Source organism: Lodderomyces elongisporus, chromosome 1 (assembly GCF_030384665.1).
Source record: "Lodderomyces elongisporus chromosome 1, complete sequence".
Lineage (NCBI taxonomy): Eukaryota > Fungi > Ascomycota > Pichiomycetes > Serinales > Debaryomycetaceae > Lodderomyces > Lodderomyces elongisporus.
The window spans coordinates 2,429,045-2,445,675 of record NC_083673.1 but is presented as its reverse complement, the minus strand read 5'-3'; the positions used below and the strand labels follow the sequence as shown (position 1 = coordinate 2,445,675).

The following is a 16,631-nucleotide window of genomic DNA, read 5'->3' as shown; positions in this document are numbered from 1 at the left end:
CACAGAAACACAACCAAACATTTCTTTTTAATCAGGGTTTCAACTCTGTTTCAAAACTAGGTACCCTTTGAAAAAGAAATACAGTTTACTTTTTATATCACTTAAAAACATAACCATATACATACGTATATGTATACGTATATATATATATATATATTTGTGGTCCATAATGTTGATCTAATTGCCTGATCATGAGCTGAATACCAATACCGCTTGTTTTGCAGCACCCTCTTTTGCTCTTTACTCCAAAAAGACAACAAAAAAACCCAATAGCATTCCAACGATTATGCTACGAAATTACCTTGATCTACCAGAAATCCTTAGTCAAGTGTATTTGAACCAGTACACAATTTTGTTGGTGCTTGTGGTTGTCAAGTTAATATTATTAAAAGAGTCGCTTATTGACGCCATATCGAAACAGATAATAAATGACGCAACATGCAATGACGATAATTTACAACACATCCTAAACGGAGTCCACGATGCTATTTTGAAGAATATTGACAAGTTGCAATATTCAGGAATTGTATTTGTTGTATTGATTTTAAAAACAATTAGGGAACTCACATCTTTCTTTATTGATTTGCTTTTAGGTACATATGTGTGTTTGCTCACCGCTGTGGTGGTGGGTACTACAGAGTTTGCATTTGATGCAAGCGAGTCTATTATTCAAGCAGTTAACGTCACCGTTGTGGCAGCAGCAGACGAGATTGAAGATGGTCTCCGTGGTCTATCGAATTTTATCAATGATCTTGTCACTGGGTTTAATGCAATAAGGACTTTTTTCACTGGAAGTGCTTCTACATCCGATGCTGATTTATACAGAGACAGAATAAATCTTTCCTTGGGCAATTTAAAGGACAAAATATCAATTCCGAGTACAGTTTTAATGGATATTCAAAATGCACGGAACTTTAGCATGAATGAGTTGGAAAACTTAAATAATGAAACACAATCACTAGTTAATTCTCCATTCAATTTGGTCATTAACAAACTCGATGCAATAAAGTTGGAAATCAACCGGTATGACAATTCTTCATTGCAACCAATTCAGATTAGAGATGCATGTTTGCAAACTGTAAATAGAGTTCAGGATTCGCAAACTGTGTTGATCAAAGTGGTGGAAAATGTTAGCAAGTGGTTCTTAATAGTATTGGCAATAATTATTGCATGTTCATTGGCTTATGCATTCTATATTGAGCTCCGCAGGTGGAAACGTTTATCTGAATTTATTAATGAAGGTGACGTGGCTGATAGTGAAGTCGGTTATAGAAACGAACATAATATCTATGATAATGCCCTTTTGTACACCATGATCAAAAGGTTTGGCATTAGCGTAAATGAACGTGTTATATGGGTCATCAGTTATATGTCTAGCAAGATGGCTGGTATTGTGTTTGCTTTTGGAATTATTGGAATCATATCGGCTGTTTTGCAGTTGTTAATGATTTATTTTGTACAACAAGCAGTCGATGACGAGATCTCAACCATGAACAACTCAAATGAAAACTTTGAAATGGCATCGAGCTATATCAGATCGATGAACAACTACATAAATACCACACAAAGCAGTATAAATGATGAACTTTTTGGTGACATTATAGATACCTCAACAAAAGTCAACAACACAATAGCAGAATTCGTGGACAATCTTGATTCTGCCGTTCATTCCATCTTTGGTGAGTCCATCATTGCCAGTGCTGTTAATACAGTTGTGTATTGCACAATTGGACGAAAATTAGAAAAGATAGAAGCAGGTTGTAATTGGCTAGCTGAAAATGTCAAGATTGATATTCCAGAGGTCCCTTCAGAGATTCTGAGAGAATTACAAAATATTTCATTTTTGCAACCACAGAACTTGATGGAGAATTTCAAACCAATTTTGGATTTGTATCGAAATTCGGTGCATTTGGAACTTTTAATTAGTTTGATTTTCCTTGCTGTTTGGGCACTTCAGTTAATTATTGGGTTGATGATTTTGCTGGCTCGGCAAGGCATCAATGCGAGTGGTGCTGGTGGTGCTGGTGGTGCCGGTGGTACAGGTGATGCTGAAGGTTGTGATAATTATACTGATAATAAAGTCATACTAATGCGACGAGTAACACCACTGCAGATTGGAAGTCCGCATTCATTGACAGAAAAGGAACGCCAGTTATACCAATTCCCAATTTCAAAGCCGAGGTTTGATAGAAGTTCAGATACTTTGTCTTCTTTTTACCCACCGACTTCTACCCCTGGCAGAATAGAGTATCCACTTCACATATAATTCTAATATTTAAAACCTCTACTGTATGATTAGTACTTAGACACTAGATAACTATCTTATCTTATTTATACATTTTTTTTTATATATTAATTCCATTATTTTCAATAAAATCAATTCAAGCTCAAATTCCACCACATTCGTTATATTTCTCTTTCATTTATTTCATTTGTTTGTTTGTTTCATTTTCTTTTTATTTTTCTAATAAAAATATTTTAGTTTTCTTATTTCTATCTTCTCTTATCATTGTTTATTTTGTTCCCACAAATTTTTCTTTTTGCTTTTTCTTTTTTTCCCTTTTTTTCCTTCTTTTCTTTTTGGAAAAGAAAACCTCTTTATGTTTTCTTGATTGGAGCAGGTTTTTTCCAATAATATTGTTTATGGGTTCTTCTACACGATCTTAATCCTCCATGGCCTTTCAAGTTTGCAACCAATTGTGTTCTACTTTGGTCATCGTCATTTTCCGGCATGTAGTAATACTCTTCCTCCAATGGTTTACCAGCTGCATCTTTACCTTTCCTGTAAATAACTCCAACACATTTGATATTGTTCAAAACCGACCGCACTTGCATCAATGATAATTTAGAAGTCACGGCGCTGATTGTGTTGAGAAACGAGGCCGGGGTTGAGCTCAATCTGGAAAATGCAAGATGGTTTATTAAGATATTGTTGATCTCAGAGATGTTTTCGAGCTGGAGCACAGAATCGTCGAATAATGGCGGAGTTTGTGTCTTGGATTTTTTTCTTTTCTCAAAATGAGGCTTTTCATCTTGAGAATGTTTGGAAGGTTGAGTACGATTGTTATTGTAATTATTATGGCTCGACGAGAAAGCGTTAGACTTACCATCGATAAGATTTTGTTTCAAAACCTTCGATGGGGGCTCTTCTGAAACAGCTCTCCTGTTTGTGATATCTGTCAATGAGTTTCGACTTGCAGCAGACGATGGACGAGGAAGCTCATGTGACTGATCATAGAAGATTGAAAATTGAGCTGATGATGTCTTTGTGGACAAGCCATCTGCTAACGGTTCCTTCTTTGTTGTTGTTGTTGTTGAAGAAGAAGCAGCAGCAGCAGCAGAAGAAGAAGAAGATGGCGATGATGACGATAACGCAACAGTAGTAGTAGATAAGGGTTTGGGTTGCTTTATTTTTACGATATGTTCTTTACTTGGTGTTTCGTAACTGTCATCAACGGATTCACCTTCATTTCCCTCGACGTTAATTTCAATTGTAGATGCTTTTGGTTTACATGGTGTATTTGGCAATGAACTGCTCAACATTGTCTTACTCAATGGTGTTGTCTTGTCAGTCATTGTATTTGATGTGCCTGGCACGTTTTGCTTATTAATCAAGTTCGACTTGTGCATCAAAACGAGTTCTTCATCATCTGTCAATTCTTCGTCCTCCTCGGTCAAGCACTCATCGATATCCACAGGGTTCAACAAAATGACTTGTTTGGATATTTCCAACATGATATTCTCCAATCTTGGCATTGTCACAACCTCTCCCTTGTGAACATGAAATTCCGTATGGTTTTCGTCTGACTCCACCCAAGGGCTTTGAATCTTTGACACATCCAAAGGTTTTTGCTTAGTATTCACTTCGACTTTGTACCGATTACTTTCCTCGGCGTTGTGTATATAGCAAGGTTTTGGTATAACTAAACCAACTCCATTTAATCCCAAGCATTCGATTGTGACACTGTTAGCAGTATATTCGATATTAAGATGTGCTCGAGAAATATGAGTATCCTTTTCATCAATAGGGAACTCACATTTACGTGATGATCGACCAATCGAGAATTTACTTATATCTGATTTAAATGGGATTCTCAAAACCGACTTTTCGGATTTCAACAAGTTAAAATCCTTATTGATGGTAACCTTTCTTTGTTTATTGGTAGTTGAGTTGTTGACAATATCGACTTTAGAAGGATAATTGTAGATGGTATTAGCTTCTTTTTCGGTTCTTTTACTTGCAGTAGGAAGTATTATCTGTACTGATTTTTGATTTTCAATCAATGGGTCATGAGCTTTAACTGGTGAGGATGAGCGGAATAAGGACGAAGATGGATTCGGGGTTGGATACTCCTCACGAGCCAAGCGTTGCTGACCAAATTGACCAAATTGACCAAATTTACCCAACTGACCAAACAGACCGGGCTGACCAAGTGGTTCAAATTTGCTACTTGATGTAGTAAACGCGCCAAATGCAAATGGGTCCTTTGACTTTACCGATTCAGTATCGTCATGAGCAGCGGCAGCCACTGACGATTCATGTAAAGGTGAGGATGGAGGGAATTGATAGTTTGTGTGGTGAGACATTGATCCTTGGCTGACCAGAGGCAAGAGGATTGATAGTGGATTGGAATGGTAATTCTCTTACTCTCAAGTGTAGATAAGTGAGTTCGAGTGGACAGGTTAGGGAGAAGGTAATAGTAGCTACGGTGTACTTGTTCACCCACACCGTGTTTTGATTTCCCATAACAAGTCGCGTTGTTTACCTTTTTGCAGCCATATATGAGAAACCGCCAATTCTTTTATTTTAATTTATTTATTTATTTTAATAATTATATTTCTTCTATGTAGGTGACCGCGTCTTTAGTGTTTTATAGTTTGTCTGCAATATGGGTTAATTTGATTACCATAGAATGTGAGCCGCAGCTTTAAGGCCTTAGCCCTAATTTAAAACATGGCGCACGTGCTCAATATTTTCGCGAGAGTTTTGCATAGAAAAAATGATTAGATAATATATTACGCAGGTTTATAGAAGAGTATTACATAATTGCTTTGCTCTGTAAACAAAAAAAATTGTCGCAATCTCAACAATCCCGACAGTGTGATCACACTTACTCTCACTTACTCACACACAGACACACACACACACACTAACCAATATTCTCACAATTTTCTTTGTATAGGCGGGAAAAAAAAATTAAGGAAAGAGAATTTTCACTCTTAGCACACCAATCTATCACATCACATCACATAATAAGCAACCATGGGTAGTATGTAAAGATCATATAGATATCAACGGAGAATACGGAATCGAAGTCATTCAAGTGTCATTGGTACAGGAGAAACATATCCAATGTGTCATGATTTGTCAGACTTTGACTAAATATGAGATGAAGTCGGAGATGGAAAGGACTCAAAGGATTGTATGCAATAATGGAGAGGATAAATTAAAGCAAATAGGGATCATTATAAACATTAATGAGGTCCTTGAGAATCAAGAATGAGAAAAGAGAACAATTAGAGGTGTATTATCAGAGTGAACCTGTCCAATGTGTATGACGATCATGAGCAATTAATGCTTTTACAAGAAAGCAATATTCATATAATTATTACTATGGAAAGGAAGCAAGAAAGAGTCTTTACAGGACAGATGTGGATAAAATTGGGTGGCAGTCTCCTTTATCATGACATGGGACTTTGATTTGTTGATGATTTTTTTTTTCAAGGATAGTTTACTAACGCCGTTTGTATAGAAGGTACACCATCATTAGGTAAAAGACACAACAAGTCACACACTTTATGTAACAGATGTGGTCGTCGTTCATTCCACGTCCAAAAAAAGACTTGTTCATCATGTGGATACCCAGCTGCTAAAATGAGATCACACAACTGGGCTTTGAAAGCTAAGAGAAGAAGAACAACCGGTACCGGTAGAATGGCTTACTTGAAGCACGTTTCAAGAAGATTCAAGAACAACTTCCAAACCGGTGTTGCTAAACCACAAAAAGCTGAAGCATCTGCTTAAGCTAGGGGAATTATTATTTTTCATTGAAGCATAAACGGAATCTACATACGTTTGCAACTTTCATTCATATTTGGATTCATTAGTCTTTGACATCATCAATTCATTGATGACGGGAAACGACGTGATGAATAATGACAGAGAGAAAGAGAGAGAATAACAATAAACCCAAATTTGAGTTTCAACCAGTTTTGTTGTATTTTGAAGTTTTACAATAGAAAAGACTGAAAAATATACATTGTACATTAATGTAATGGCTTTTTATTTCGTAGATGTGCTATTTGATCCTTTGTTGTTTTCTTTTTCTTTTTCTTTTTTTTTCCCCCTTTTTTTTGTTCTTTTGTTCCTTATTTTCTTTCTTACTTTTCATTAAAGCTCTATTGACTCTTCATCTCTATATCGTCATATTCGGGGTTCATGTTAAAGTACAAGTTATCTGCTTCTTCATGGTTCACGAATCGATTGAGGATATCTCTTGCTAGTTCAACGGTTTCAGCTTCATATGGAAACTCTAACCCATTAGCATAATCGCTTTCAATGGTTGCAAGAGACCGGCCCGAAATATCTTTCTGTAGCAGCCCCACATGATTAACTTCTCGAGCTCGCATTTCACACCATTCATTAAAGACAGTCAATTTGGACAAACCTCTTGATCTGATCTTGACTAATAATTTGAATGCGTCGCTTGATAACGAGTCAGCACCAAAGGCAATTCGCAGCAACACAACAAACATTTCATACATAGTTTCACTGTAAATCAAATCACTTGCCTCATGAAGATCTTGGGTTATATAGTTTATCACTTTGACAAGTAGTGCAATCAATTGAATCCGGAGTCCAACATGCTTTGAACGTACATTATTTGCTACATAACTTTGGTGAATACCGATAACACGGAATAATGACTTGAAATGATCTCGATCACGCAACATACTTACAGATTGCTTTGTAATTATCCATGTTAGGAATAAATGTGCCACTTGTATACGTAGATGTAGTAGATGCGTTTCATACTTTTCATGAGAAAACCCAAAAGTCTGTGGATCTTGTGAAAACAGGTTTAAATGGATTGGTGGTGGAATAGTAACAAGATAATTATTCAAGCGATCGTGTTCACGTGGTACAGCCAATTCAATTTTCTGCATGTCAGAGTTGTTGCCCAATATACGATTCAAACCATAAAAGTGGAATCCGTTCTTCACCAGTAGATCAAAAGTAAGGACTTTGATTAGCGCAGATACAATACTAGTCTCAGTTTTGACCGAGTTGAAAGTAAAACCCTCCTCGGCAACTGAAGATGCAGTCAATCCCACAATACTGGTGACAGTATTTATTTGCGCAATCGATTTAAAACGTTCCGTGTTTTGAGGTAAAAGGGTATTGACTAAAGAAACCATCAGACTAATTTTCCAAACCGATGTAAGAAATTTAGCACCAAAACCAGACGCCAAAATAACAACTTTCTCCAAGGTATCCACTAATTGTATTAGTAAAAACTTTTCCAATGCTGTGACTTGCAGCGGCTTTTCGCTATGAATTCCAATCCTTGACTCTTCTTCTAAATCGGGACTAAGTAAATAAACGTATTTTGCAGCAAAGTCTGAAAGCCAAACAACAAGTTTCTTGATCAATCTTTCCGTGACAGCTGCTGATTTGAATGTTAATGAGCAGTGCATAAGTGAAACCAAAAAAGGAACCGGTAATATGAGATCGTTCTGTATGGATTTTTCAATGATGTTCATTAATAAAGTGTTAACCTTGTCAATCATATCGTCTAGACGGTTTTCTCGCAAGTTCATTATAGCATCTAGTAACACAGGTGATATTGCTTGCTGTTTTTTAATCTGAGTCTTGCTCATGGTCTCAAAGTTAAAGTCCAAATCAGAATCAAAGCAGATCTTATTGAGGAAGCTAAATGATGATCGGTTGGTACCAAGCATAATATATTTGCGTAGATGATCGATAAAAACCACTGTGTCATTCTCCACTCTTACTATTTTTTGCACCACCTTCTCCCTAATCACTTCGACGTCTGTCGCCACGGATGTTGGTGGTGTTTCCGCCATCCCCGAAGCATTCACTGTTGTATTTCCGTTTGTGGTTCCCATTGTCGCTAATAGTCCATCCTCTTGGGTCAAGACGATTTTCCTCTTTTTCAACGCATTTGAAGTAATAAGTTCATTTTTCAAGAATTTACGGTCATCCTCCAACTTGTGAACAGCTTCTTTGAGTGCTTCAGTCTCGGCGTCTTTGCTTTTTTTCAACGCTTCATATGCTTGTCGCAAGTCATTCAATTCGTCTCGTTTTTGGTTCTGGAGCTGTAAAAGTTGTGCTTGTAAAGTTGCAATTTCGCCATCTGCTTGGAATAATTTGGCTTGTATTTGTTCATCAAGTGGACTCTGTAATATTTGCGACGTGAGTGGCACAGGTATCGTATTAAATGTTGTTCCCATTCCAATTCTCCTCTCCCTTTCGTTTTCCCTTCCCGCTTCCCTTCCTTCGGCCCCTGTTTCATGCACTGCAGCCGCAGCCGCAGTCGATACTGATTCTGATTCTGATACTGATGCTAAATTTGTTGGTAAAGTTGTTGTTTTAGTGTTAATGATGGTGGCTGGGGTATTGTTGTTTGCATATGGAAGCTGTGTCCGTCCAGATAAAAAAGCTTGCAAAACTTCATCATTTTCATCGTCATCTGCAAAGTCGCTATCTGTGCTTGACATTTTAACTGGCTATCGCATCTCTACTTAACCATCAACTCGAGTAAATTGATATCAAGTTTGCGGGTGAGGGGTGGTTGTGAGTAGTAAGAATGGTAGAAGTAGTACCTGTAATGTGGTGATAGATGTGAACATAAAAAGACGCGCGTGGAATTCATCCTGATTTCTTTAGCAGCCATATTAGCAATATGCTCGAAAATGTTGGATATTAGCTAATACAATCAAACGATCAAGAGTCAAAATTACAATGCCTGAACGGATGCAACTCATGTTCTTGCTTCTTGTCTATTTTTTTTTCTTTTTTGTGGGAAAGAGAAGGATTATTATAAAGGTGGTAATTGTCAGACCTCTACTGATGGTAATTGGTAACTAAGAAAGTATTATTCCCCTGGTATATATTGGAAATATTGTAAAATTTAACATTCCTCAACAGTTTTTGAAACAAATTATGATTTAACATATATATATAGAGAAAGAGATAGGCAGATAAATACCAATTTGAATCCGAGTTTCAATTTAATACTGCAATAAGTTCTAGTTCAACCTCTTTAAGTATTTTCGTCTTTTCGTCTTTTGTTTTTTCTTCTTCTTTTTTTTATCAAATTGGTCCCTAATTCTATTTTATCTATTTTTCTTAAATTTAATCCTGTTTAAAAGGGTCTCAAGCAAGATACATAGCTGAGTGAAAAAATAAACGGGGCTCTGACAAGAAAACGAGAGTCGAAAAAAACAAAAAAAAAAAAATTTAAATTTCAGAGATGCAATAAACACATAAACTTGGAATAATTAATTTCTTTATATACCACGTCCATAGTTATCCACATATTGTATAATGACTGAATCTAACGTTAAGAATTCCAAGAAAGAAGAGGTGCTGAATAGTACAGCCACTGCACAATCTGAAGAGAAGGCTACTAAAAACTCAGCTCCACAATCTAACAAAACAATACCACCATCATCATCATCATCCACCTCGGTGCCTCCAGCTTCACTCATTCCCGTACAACCTACACCACTCACGTCTAGAGACAAGACAACGCAGAGATTGATTGTTGTGCTTTCACAAGCATGTTTGGAAACATACAAAATGAATACAAGTGGAGGACCAGGGGGTGATAGGTATGCATTATTAAATTGTGATGATCACCAAGGATTATTGAGGAAGATGGGCAGAGACATTGCCGAAGCCCGTCCAGATATCACACATCAATGTTTATTGACCTTATTGGACTCTCCAATCAATAAGGCTGGAAAATTACAAGTGTACATTCAAACAGCGAGAGGTGTATTAATTGAGGTTAATCCCAGTGTGAGGATTCCAAGAACGTTTAAGAGATTTTCAGGTTTAATGGTTCAATTGTTACACAAGTTGAACATCAGGTCAGAGAATTCCAAGGAAGTGTTGTTGAAGGTGATCAAGAATCCAATAACAGACCACCTACCTACCAAATGTAGAAAGGTCACTTTGTCATTCGATGCAAAACTCAGAAAAGTTCAAGATTACGTGACGACATTAGACGAGGATGAAAGTATTTGTGTTTTTGTTGGTGCTATGGCTAGAGGTAAGGATAACTTTGCTGACGAATACGTTGATGAGAAGATCGGTTTATCGGATTATCCATTGTCAGCATCTGTTGCTTGTTCCAAGTTCTGTCACGGATGTGAAGACGTTTGGGGTATCTACTAAATAACGATTTTAAGAACAATAAACCCTAGTATTAAATCACTCAATCTGTATACATACCATCATTTGTTTTCATACTTGTAGTTGTAGCTTTGTCAATATTTTCATCATTATCTAAACAATAGTATAATGATGTGCTTCTCCAGTAGTCAAAGACACAGTATATGCCTTCATTTCCACCCAAAAAGGAAACAAAAAAAAAATGGATAATGAAAAAAAATTGCTGGAGAGAACAAAAAGAATAATGATAATTTAAAGAAATATTCATTTCCTTTTTGTGTCGCTTCGGTATCTCTTTTCAGCTGTTGATCTTTTGACATTCTCGTTGATTTGCAACCAGTTCTGAATTTTTTGTGGCCGACAAGTCTACACCTTTGAGAACTTATTGTCGTTTGATTCAGTTTGGAGAAAGTTGATATATCCAATTGGACAAGAGGATTCAATCATAAAGAAAGCTCATTTTGTCTGAGATAAAAAAAGAAAAAAAAAAGAAAATTTAGTTTTAGAAAATAAGCAAGATCTAATTTATAGAAATTTATCGATTCAAACTCAAGTGGAAAGTAACCGTTCCGTTTTATTTTTTTCGACTCTAGTAATGAAACAAACAAACATTCATCAAGTTTGTGAACCAAATGTTTTGAAAACAATTATCAACTCTCAACACTTTGCTGTGAAAGTCAAGAAAAAGAGACTACGAAAAAGTATTGCTGGGAAAATGCAAATTGCACTACAAATTTTTATGTCGATGAAGTCAAAAAATACAACACTTCATGCATTTTCTTTCAATAAAAAAAATCTTAAATTTTACAGGTGGTATACTTAAATCTCTATCAAATTATCCTCAACAAATATCATTCTTCTTTAACTTCAATTTTTTTAACAAAAAAAAAACAAATAAATACAAACTGTGTCATGTTCTTCCTTCCACGTGTTTGTTTAATATTTTTGTCTTTCTTTTATTGGCTCTTTTTTTCTTTCATCTTCTTAAACATCCATTACACCTTCCTTATATAACACTTTTTCAATCTCACCAAAAAGTGTGTCAGTAGTAACTTTCGAACCCTTAACTCTAACACATATAATCTCCGACTTTTGGTTCAGACTTTTCGATGCAATTCTGATTCTAAACTTACAGCTCTTTAAATCAAATGAGTTGTATTTAGAGATTGCACCAGTAATGGTAGAGCTGTACTGATCATTTTTCAAGTCTTTAAGACCAAAATTGGACCATGATTTTAATAAGGCAAACAACGCCGAGGTCATTTCATCTTTAGGTAAAATGGTGCTGAATTTGCGTATTTCCGCTTCCGCTGACGCCGCAGACGACGAGGATGTCGAAAACCAACGACGGAAAGCTGACATGGGTTTTTCTTCATCCGACTCTGTCGGCGTAGGTAATTGTCCATTGTTCCCCGAAGATGCTTGTTTATTTGCTGTTTGTGTTTTAGTACCCCACGATAACTTTCTGAAAAAGGAGCCTTTTTTACTCTTTTGTGTTGAGTCGTCATAGTTGTTTGTTTTATCATCCAATGGCTTCTTTGATTGCGCCGTATGAGGAGGAGGAGCTGGCGGTAAATTATTTTGAGCCTTCGAATCCCTTACTTTCGACATCGGTCTAGAATTTGCATCTTTGTTTTGTTCAGCAAGTCGTGGATGATGTGTCTCAGTTTCCGGAATTGATGATCTTGCATTCTTTTGCTGAGGCTTTGGATTCTTGTGGCCGGTGTTTGATGTACCATTGGCCAATGCATCAATTGAGGACTTTGTTGATTTTCCATCAGGCAACTTAATCTTGTCAAAGACGTCATCGGTAACACTTGAGTCATCTGTCAAAATTGATTTGTGATTGTTGTATTTGCGCGCGTCATCACTTCTACTAGCAAAAGTCTCATCATGTTCTTCCGTAGGTAATGCAGGTACTTTGGAAGTTGGTCTTGCAGATTTGTCATATCTTTTGGTCGTCGAAGCACGCGAGGCTCTCTTGTTGGCATCATAGTAAGAGTATCTCTTATTTGCCAAATGCTCGTCAAAGTCCATTACGGAATGGTCGTCTGCATCAGCACCTGCATCGACAACATCAATATCAGCATCCTCACCATACTTTTCCACTTGACCTGCTTTGTCTAATCTATCGGCAAAACTAGTGCGCATCGTAGGCATCTTTGCAAGATCTTCCTCTGGATTATGAGCATCAATGATAGAATTCAAGTCACGATATGAAGCTTTTGTTGAGTAAAGTGATAATACCGATAAGCGCTTGTTGGAGTTGGTAAAGTTTCTCGACTTTCTAGTTACCGTGGGGATTCTAACATTTCCAATCAAGGTCTTGGGCTCAGCCTCAGCAGCTGTTTTTCCATCTCCCGCAATGCCAGAGCCAGTGCCAGAGCCAGTGCCTTCTTCTCCATTTGCAATCTTTTTCAAATTCATTTGACTATTAAGAAGTCTAGACTTGCGGATTTCAGTCATATAGTCATCAGTCAAGTTAGAATGCTCAACGTTGGGTTCTGGTAGTTCGTAATCGACATCCTTCTCGTAATAAGTATCCCGTGTTGTTCGCCTTTCGAGCTTATTTTCTGCAGCATTATCTTCTTCCAAAATGTCATCCATCACAGAGATCATTGATTCCCTATTGATCTTTTTGCGCTTTTGAATCTCTTCCTTCTTTTTCGATTCCCTCCATTCCTGCTCTAAAGCGTCTTGAGCCTTTTCAATCTCTTCATTGTGATGGGCTTGCCACAAAGGATCCAATCTTGATACGGGCCGCCTTGTCAAGATTGGTGTTTGTTTTCTTTTCGGCACTGGTTGACTAGCTGATCTCCTTTTGAGTCTCTCCATATCTTCAACAGTAAGTTCATCCGATTGAGCACCATCGCCTTCCGACAAGGCTCGCAAAGCTCCCATATGTTTAGACTGACGTTTTGGTTGTTTAATACCCAGCTCTGTTTGAATCAAGTCTTGTTCACTGTTGTTTGGATCATTATCATCCTTTACAATGATACTTAATTTCTTTGAACTAAGTAGAGACCTTCTATTCTGCCTCTTTTTCTTCTTTTCAAGTTCTTTACGGGCTTTCAATTCAGCTTCGTGTTTCCTCCTCTCAATTTCCATTAATCTCTCATATTCCCTAGCCTCGAGTTCTTCAGGATCAACCAAATTTTCCTCGTCTTCGTTGTAATCTTCTTGATTGAAAATCTTGTCACACAAGGCTGCAAAAGTTGCCGAGGTTCTCTTTGTCTGCTTATCCATGTATTCCCAATCATCTTCACCAGCCAACTTTGCATACGTAGACAATAGCTTCATGGTGACTGAATTTCTCACCAACCCTTTAGTCATTGACATACGAAGTGATTTTCGTTTCGATTGTCTTTTGGTTGGTTTGGAAATAACAGAAGACCGTTTTGAAGGAGACAATTTGGCGGGTTGAAGAAGGTTTGGTGATTCATCAACAATGGGATTCTCTTCAACCCGAGGTAAAGAAGAGGACTGTTGTTGTTGCTGCTGTTGATAACCTAAATTATAAGAATCTTTTGAGGGCAATGAAGGCGGGATTGATTGTGAACTTTGAGCACTGATAATCTCGTTGTATATGTTCCTAGGGTTTGCGGAAATTGCTGGATTATCTTGCATTCTGAGCGGTTTAGATTTGTAAGGTGAATTACTAGGAGATCTTGCATAGGATCTCCTCTTTCTAGGTGACTTTCTTGGCGATGTGTGTGCTGAAGAAGCTGCAGATAATCGGTTGTTTCTATTGCTTCCACTATTATTCATATGATTATGGTTATTGTATTGATAAGCTCCAGTTGATGAAAGGGGCGGTGGTGGAGGAGGAGGAGGAAGAGAACCATTTTTATACTGAAATGATGTGGGACGAGAAACACTTATTTGACTTGCACGTTTTCTCATTGGAGTGGTGGATTTGCCGATTGAGCTGCTTCTAGTCATTGCACTATTCTTGTTGTTGAAACTTGTAGATCTTTTGGGTTTTGACAGTGTGTCGTCACTAGTGTGTTTGTACCTCATCAACAAGGCGTAAAAAGTCTTTTCTGGGTTAGGTCCATGTCTGAGCAACGCATCTATAATTTCCTGTTCGCTTCGGTCTGCCCATAATATGGAAAGATTCGATAATATTTGTTTATCAATGTTTTTTGTTGATCCAAGAGACTTGTACGCAGTTTCGGGATGTGGCAATGACTTTTCACTGATCAAGTCCTCGTTGGGTATGGGGTACTTGGTCAATAATGGGTGCTTGAGTATTTTATCGGTACTAATTCTTCGTGTGGGGTCCACTTCCAACATCTTGGCTATTAAGTCCTGGGCATCGTAGCTGATCTCGTCCAGGGGCATTTCAAAGTTTCCTGCTTGAACCTTGAGCAATAAATTTCGGATATTTTCATCGTCAAAGGGTAAACGACCTGTGAGGAGGGCAAACAAGATCACACCACAAGACCAAACATCAGAAGCAGCGCCGTGGTATTTCAAGCCGCTAACAATTTCTGGTGCTGCATAGTGTGGAGATCCGCATGAAGTTTCAAGTAATTTGTCATTGCTTTCCAAGGCTGCCATTCCAAAGTCAGCCAATTTGACATTCAATTGTGCATTGAGTAACAAGTTTTCTGGTTTTAAGTCTCTGTGACATATTCCCAATGCGTGACAGTATGCAGTTCCCAAGATGATTTGACGGAAATATTTGATTGCTTCTGCTTCTTGTAAAGCACCCCGTTCTACCAATAAATCAAATAACTCTCCGCCTTCGACATACTCTAGCACAAGGTATAGAGCTTTAGAAGTCTCCCAGACATCGTATAGTCTCAATACATTGGGATGATTTAGTAATTTCATAATGATGATTTCTCTCTCTATGCCATATGGCAACCCTTCTTCCTTTTCATTATCCTTGCCATTCGCATTGTTGTCTTTGTTATTGTTATTATTGTAACCTATAGTTCCATCTTCTTCCTGTAATTCTGATTTCGATACAACCTTGACAGCAGCTTTCTGGCCCGTTGATTGGTGTGTCGCTAAAAGCACTCTTCCAGTTGCACCTCTGCCCAATGTCTTGCCCAACTTCCAGGGTCCTATTTTTTGCGGGTGGTTGTGGTTGGAGATCGATGCAACGGATGATCCTATCGAGACCAGCCTTGAGTGTGACATTGTATTTAAGATTGGTAGTTAAATGAAAGTGGTGTTGAATAAATTAACGGGAAAGTGGAGGAATCAAAAGAGAAAAGAGAAAAGAAAAGATTTTAAAAAAAAATTCGAGACAAAAAAAGTAGTTCAGGCAAAATACTTTTTAAGTGTTGTAAAGTTTGGGATTTGAGCGTGGCTGTTGTTTGTATAGTTGACTCTGCTTGTGTTACTAAAGGTTATTAAATTGGCTAAACAGATAAAAGAAGAATGAATAAATGAATGAATGAATGAATGAATGAATTGAATCTGATCAATGTTGATACTGTTTCAAATGTGGTTTGTAAGTAGGATTAAAAAAAGAAAAGAGTTTCTTTCTTTCGTTCTTCCGTTCTATCCTTCTTTCTTTCTATAAGGAAACCTGGCTATTTCTTTCTTTATTTTTGGTGCTGGTCAACTCTACTTCGTGTAAAAGATTGTGGTCTATATAGTTTCGGTTTGGTTGTTTTAGAAATAAATTTTTGAATTTGTTGTAAAAAAAAAAAAAAATTTAATTCTAATTCAAATAACAATAACAATAATAATAACTTTAATAATAATAAATATAAATATTAAATATATATATATATACAGTCTCCCTAATGCTGTGTTTTTACATGAGGTACACTACTGCGAGTTTCCCCCTAACATTATGAATCTTTCACCTTCAAAACAACAACCAAGCACCCACCCACCCAAAAAAACGTAAAAAAAAACAAAGAAAAATTTCAGACGCGCAGAATGTTTTCAGCCAAAGTCCAATTCTCTTCCTCTTCTTCTTCCTCTTCTTCTTCCTCTTCTTCTTCCTCTTCCTCTTCCTCTTCCTCTTCCATTTTTTTTATTTTAATTTTTTATTTCGTCTCTGCCAATTCCAGAACAAGACGCGTTTTAACCCCTTTCGTTTTATTTTTTTTTATTTTTTTTTATTTTTTTTTGGTTCTGTTCTTCGGCAGACTGCAAAGACATAAAGAATTGAGAAAAAAAAAAAAGAAAAAGAAAATACTGGTAGAGGTATCTTCTCTAAACATCAATAATATATCCCCAT

At 37.0% G+C, this 16,631-nt stretch overlaps 6 protein-coding genes across 6 annotated transcripts; 3 read left to right on the top strand and 3 right to left on the bottom strand. All coding sequences in view use genetic code 12, as the record gives it.

Annotated features, from left to right (window-relative positions):
• Nucleotides 1-286: 286 nt before the first annotated feature.
• On the top strand, nt 287-2,266 carry PRM1 (plasma membrane fusion protein prm1; the record flags this gene model as incomplete). The annotated part of the gene is made up of 1 exon (XM_001528337.1): nt 287-2,266. The coding sequence occupies one exon, from the start codon at nt 287-289 to the stop codon at nt 2,264-2,266; it is 1,980 nt and encodes a 659-aa protein (XP_001528387.2).
• A 332-nt stretch (nt 2,267-2,598) lies between these two features.
• TOS4 (target of SBF) lies at nt 2,599-4,587 on the bottom strand (the record flags this gene model as incomplete). Its single annotated transcript, XM_001528336.1, has 1 exon — nt 2,599-4,587. The coding sequence occupies one exon, from the start codon at nt 4,585-4,587 to the stop codon at nt 2,599-2,601; it is 1,989 nt and encodes a 662-aa protein (XP_001528386.2).
• A 676-nt stretch (nt 4,588-5,263) lies between these two features.
• On the top strand, nt 5,264-6,025 carry RPL37 (60S ribosomal protein L37; the record flags this gene model as incomplete). The annotated part of the gene is made up of 2 exons (XM_061119191.1): nt 5,264-5,270; nt 5,754-6,025. 2 exons carry the CDS (start codon nt 5,264-5,266, stop codon nt 6,023-6,025), a joined length of 279 nt encoding a protein of 92 aa, XP_060975174.1.
• Nucleotides 6,026-6,399: 374 nt separating this feature from the next.
• LCD1 (lethal, checkpoint-defective, DNA damage sensitive protein) lies at nt 6,400-8,742 on the bottom strand (the record flags this gene model as incomplete). Its single annotated transcript, XM_001528334.1, has 1 exon — nt 6,400-8,742. One exon carries the CDS (start codon nt 8,740-8,742, stop codon nt 6,400-6,402), a length of 2,343 nt encoding a protein of 780 aa, XP_001528384.2.
• Nucleotides 8,743-9,571: 829 nt separating this feature from the next.
• Nucleotides 9,572-10,426, top strand: NEP1 (18S rRNA pseudouridine methyltransferase; the record flags this gene model as incomplete). The annotated part of the gene is made up of 1 exon (XM_001528333.1): nt 9,572-10,426. The coding sequence occupies one exon, from the start codon at nt 9,572-9,574 to the stop codon at nt 10,424-10,426; it is 855 nt and encodes a 284-aa protein (XP_001528383.2).
• A 981-nt stretch (nt 10,427-11,407) lies between these two features.
• GIN4 (serine/threonine-protein kinase gin4) lies at nt 11,408-15,574 on the bottom strand (the record flags this gene model as incomplete). The annotated part of the gene is made up of 1 exon (XM_001528332.1): nt 11,408-15,574. The coding sequence occupies one exon, from the start codon at nt 15,572-15,574 to the stop codon at nt 11,408-11,410; it is 4,167 nt and encodes a 1,388-aa protein (XP_001528382.2).
• Nucleotides 15,575-16,631: the final 1,057 nt, after the last annotated feature.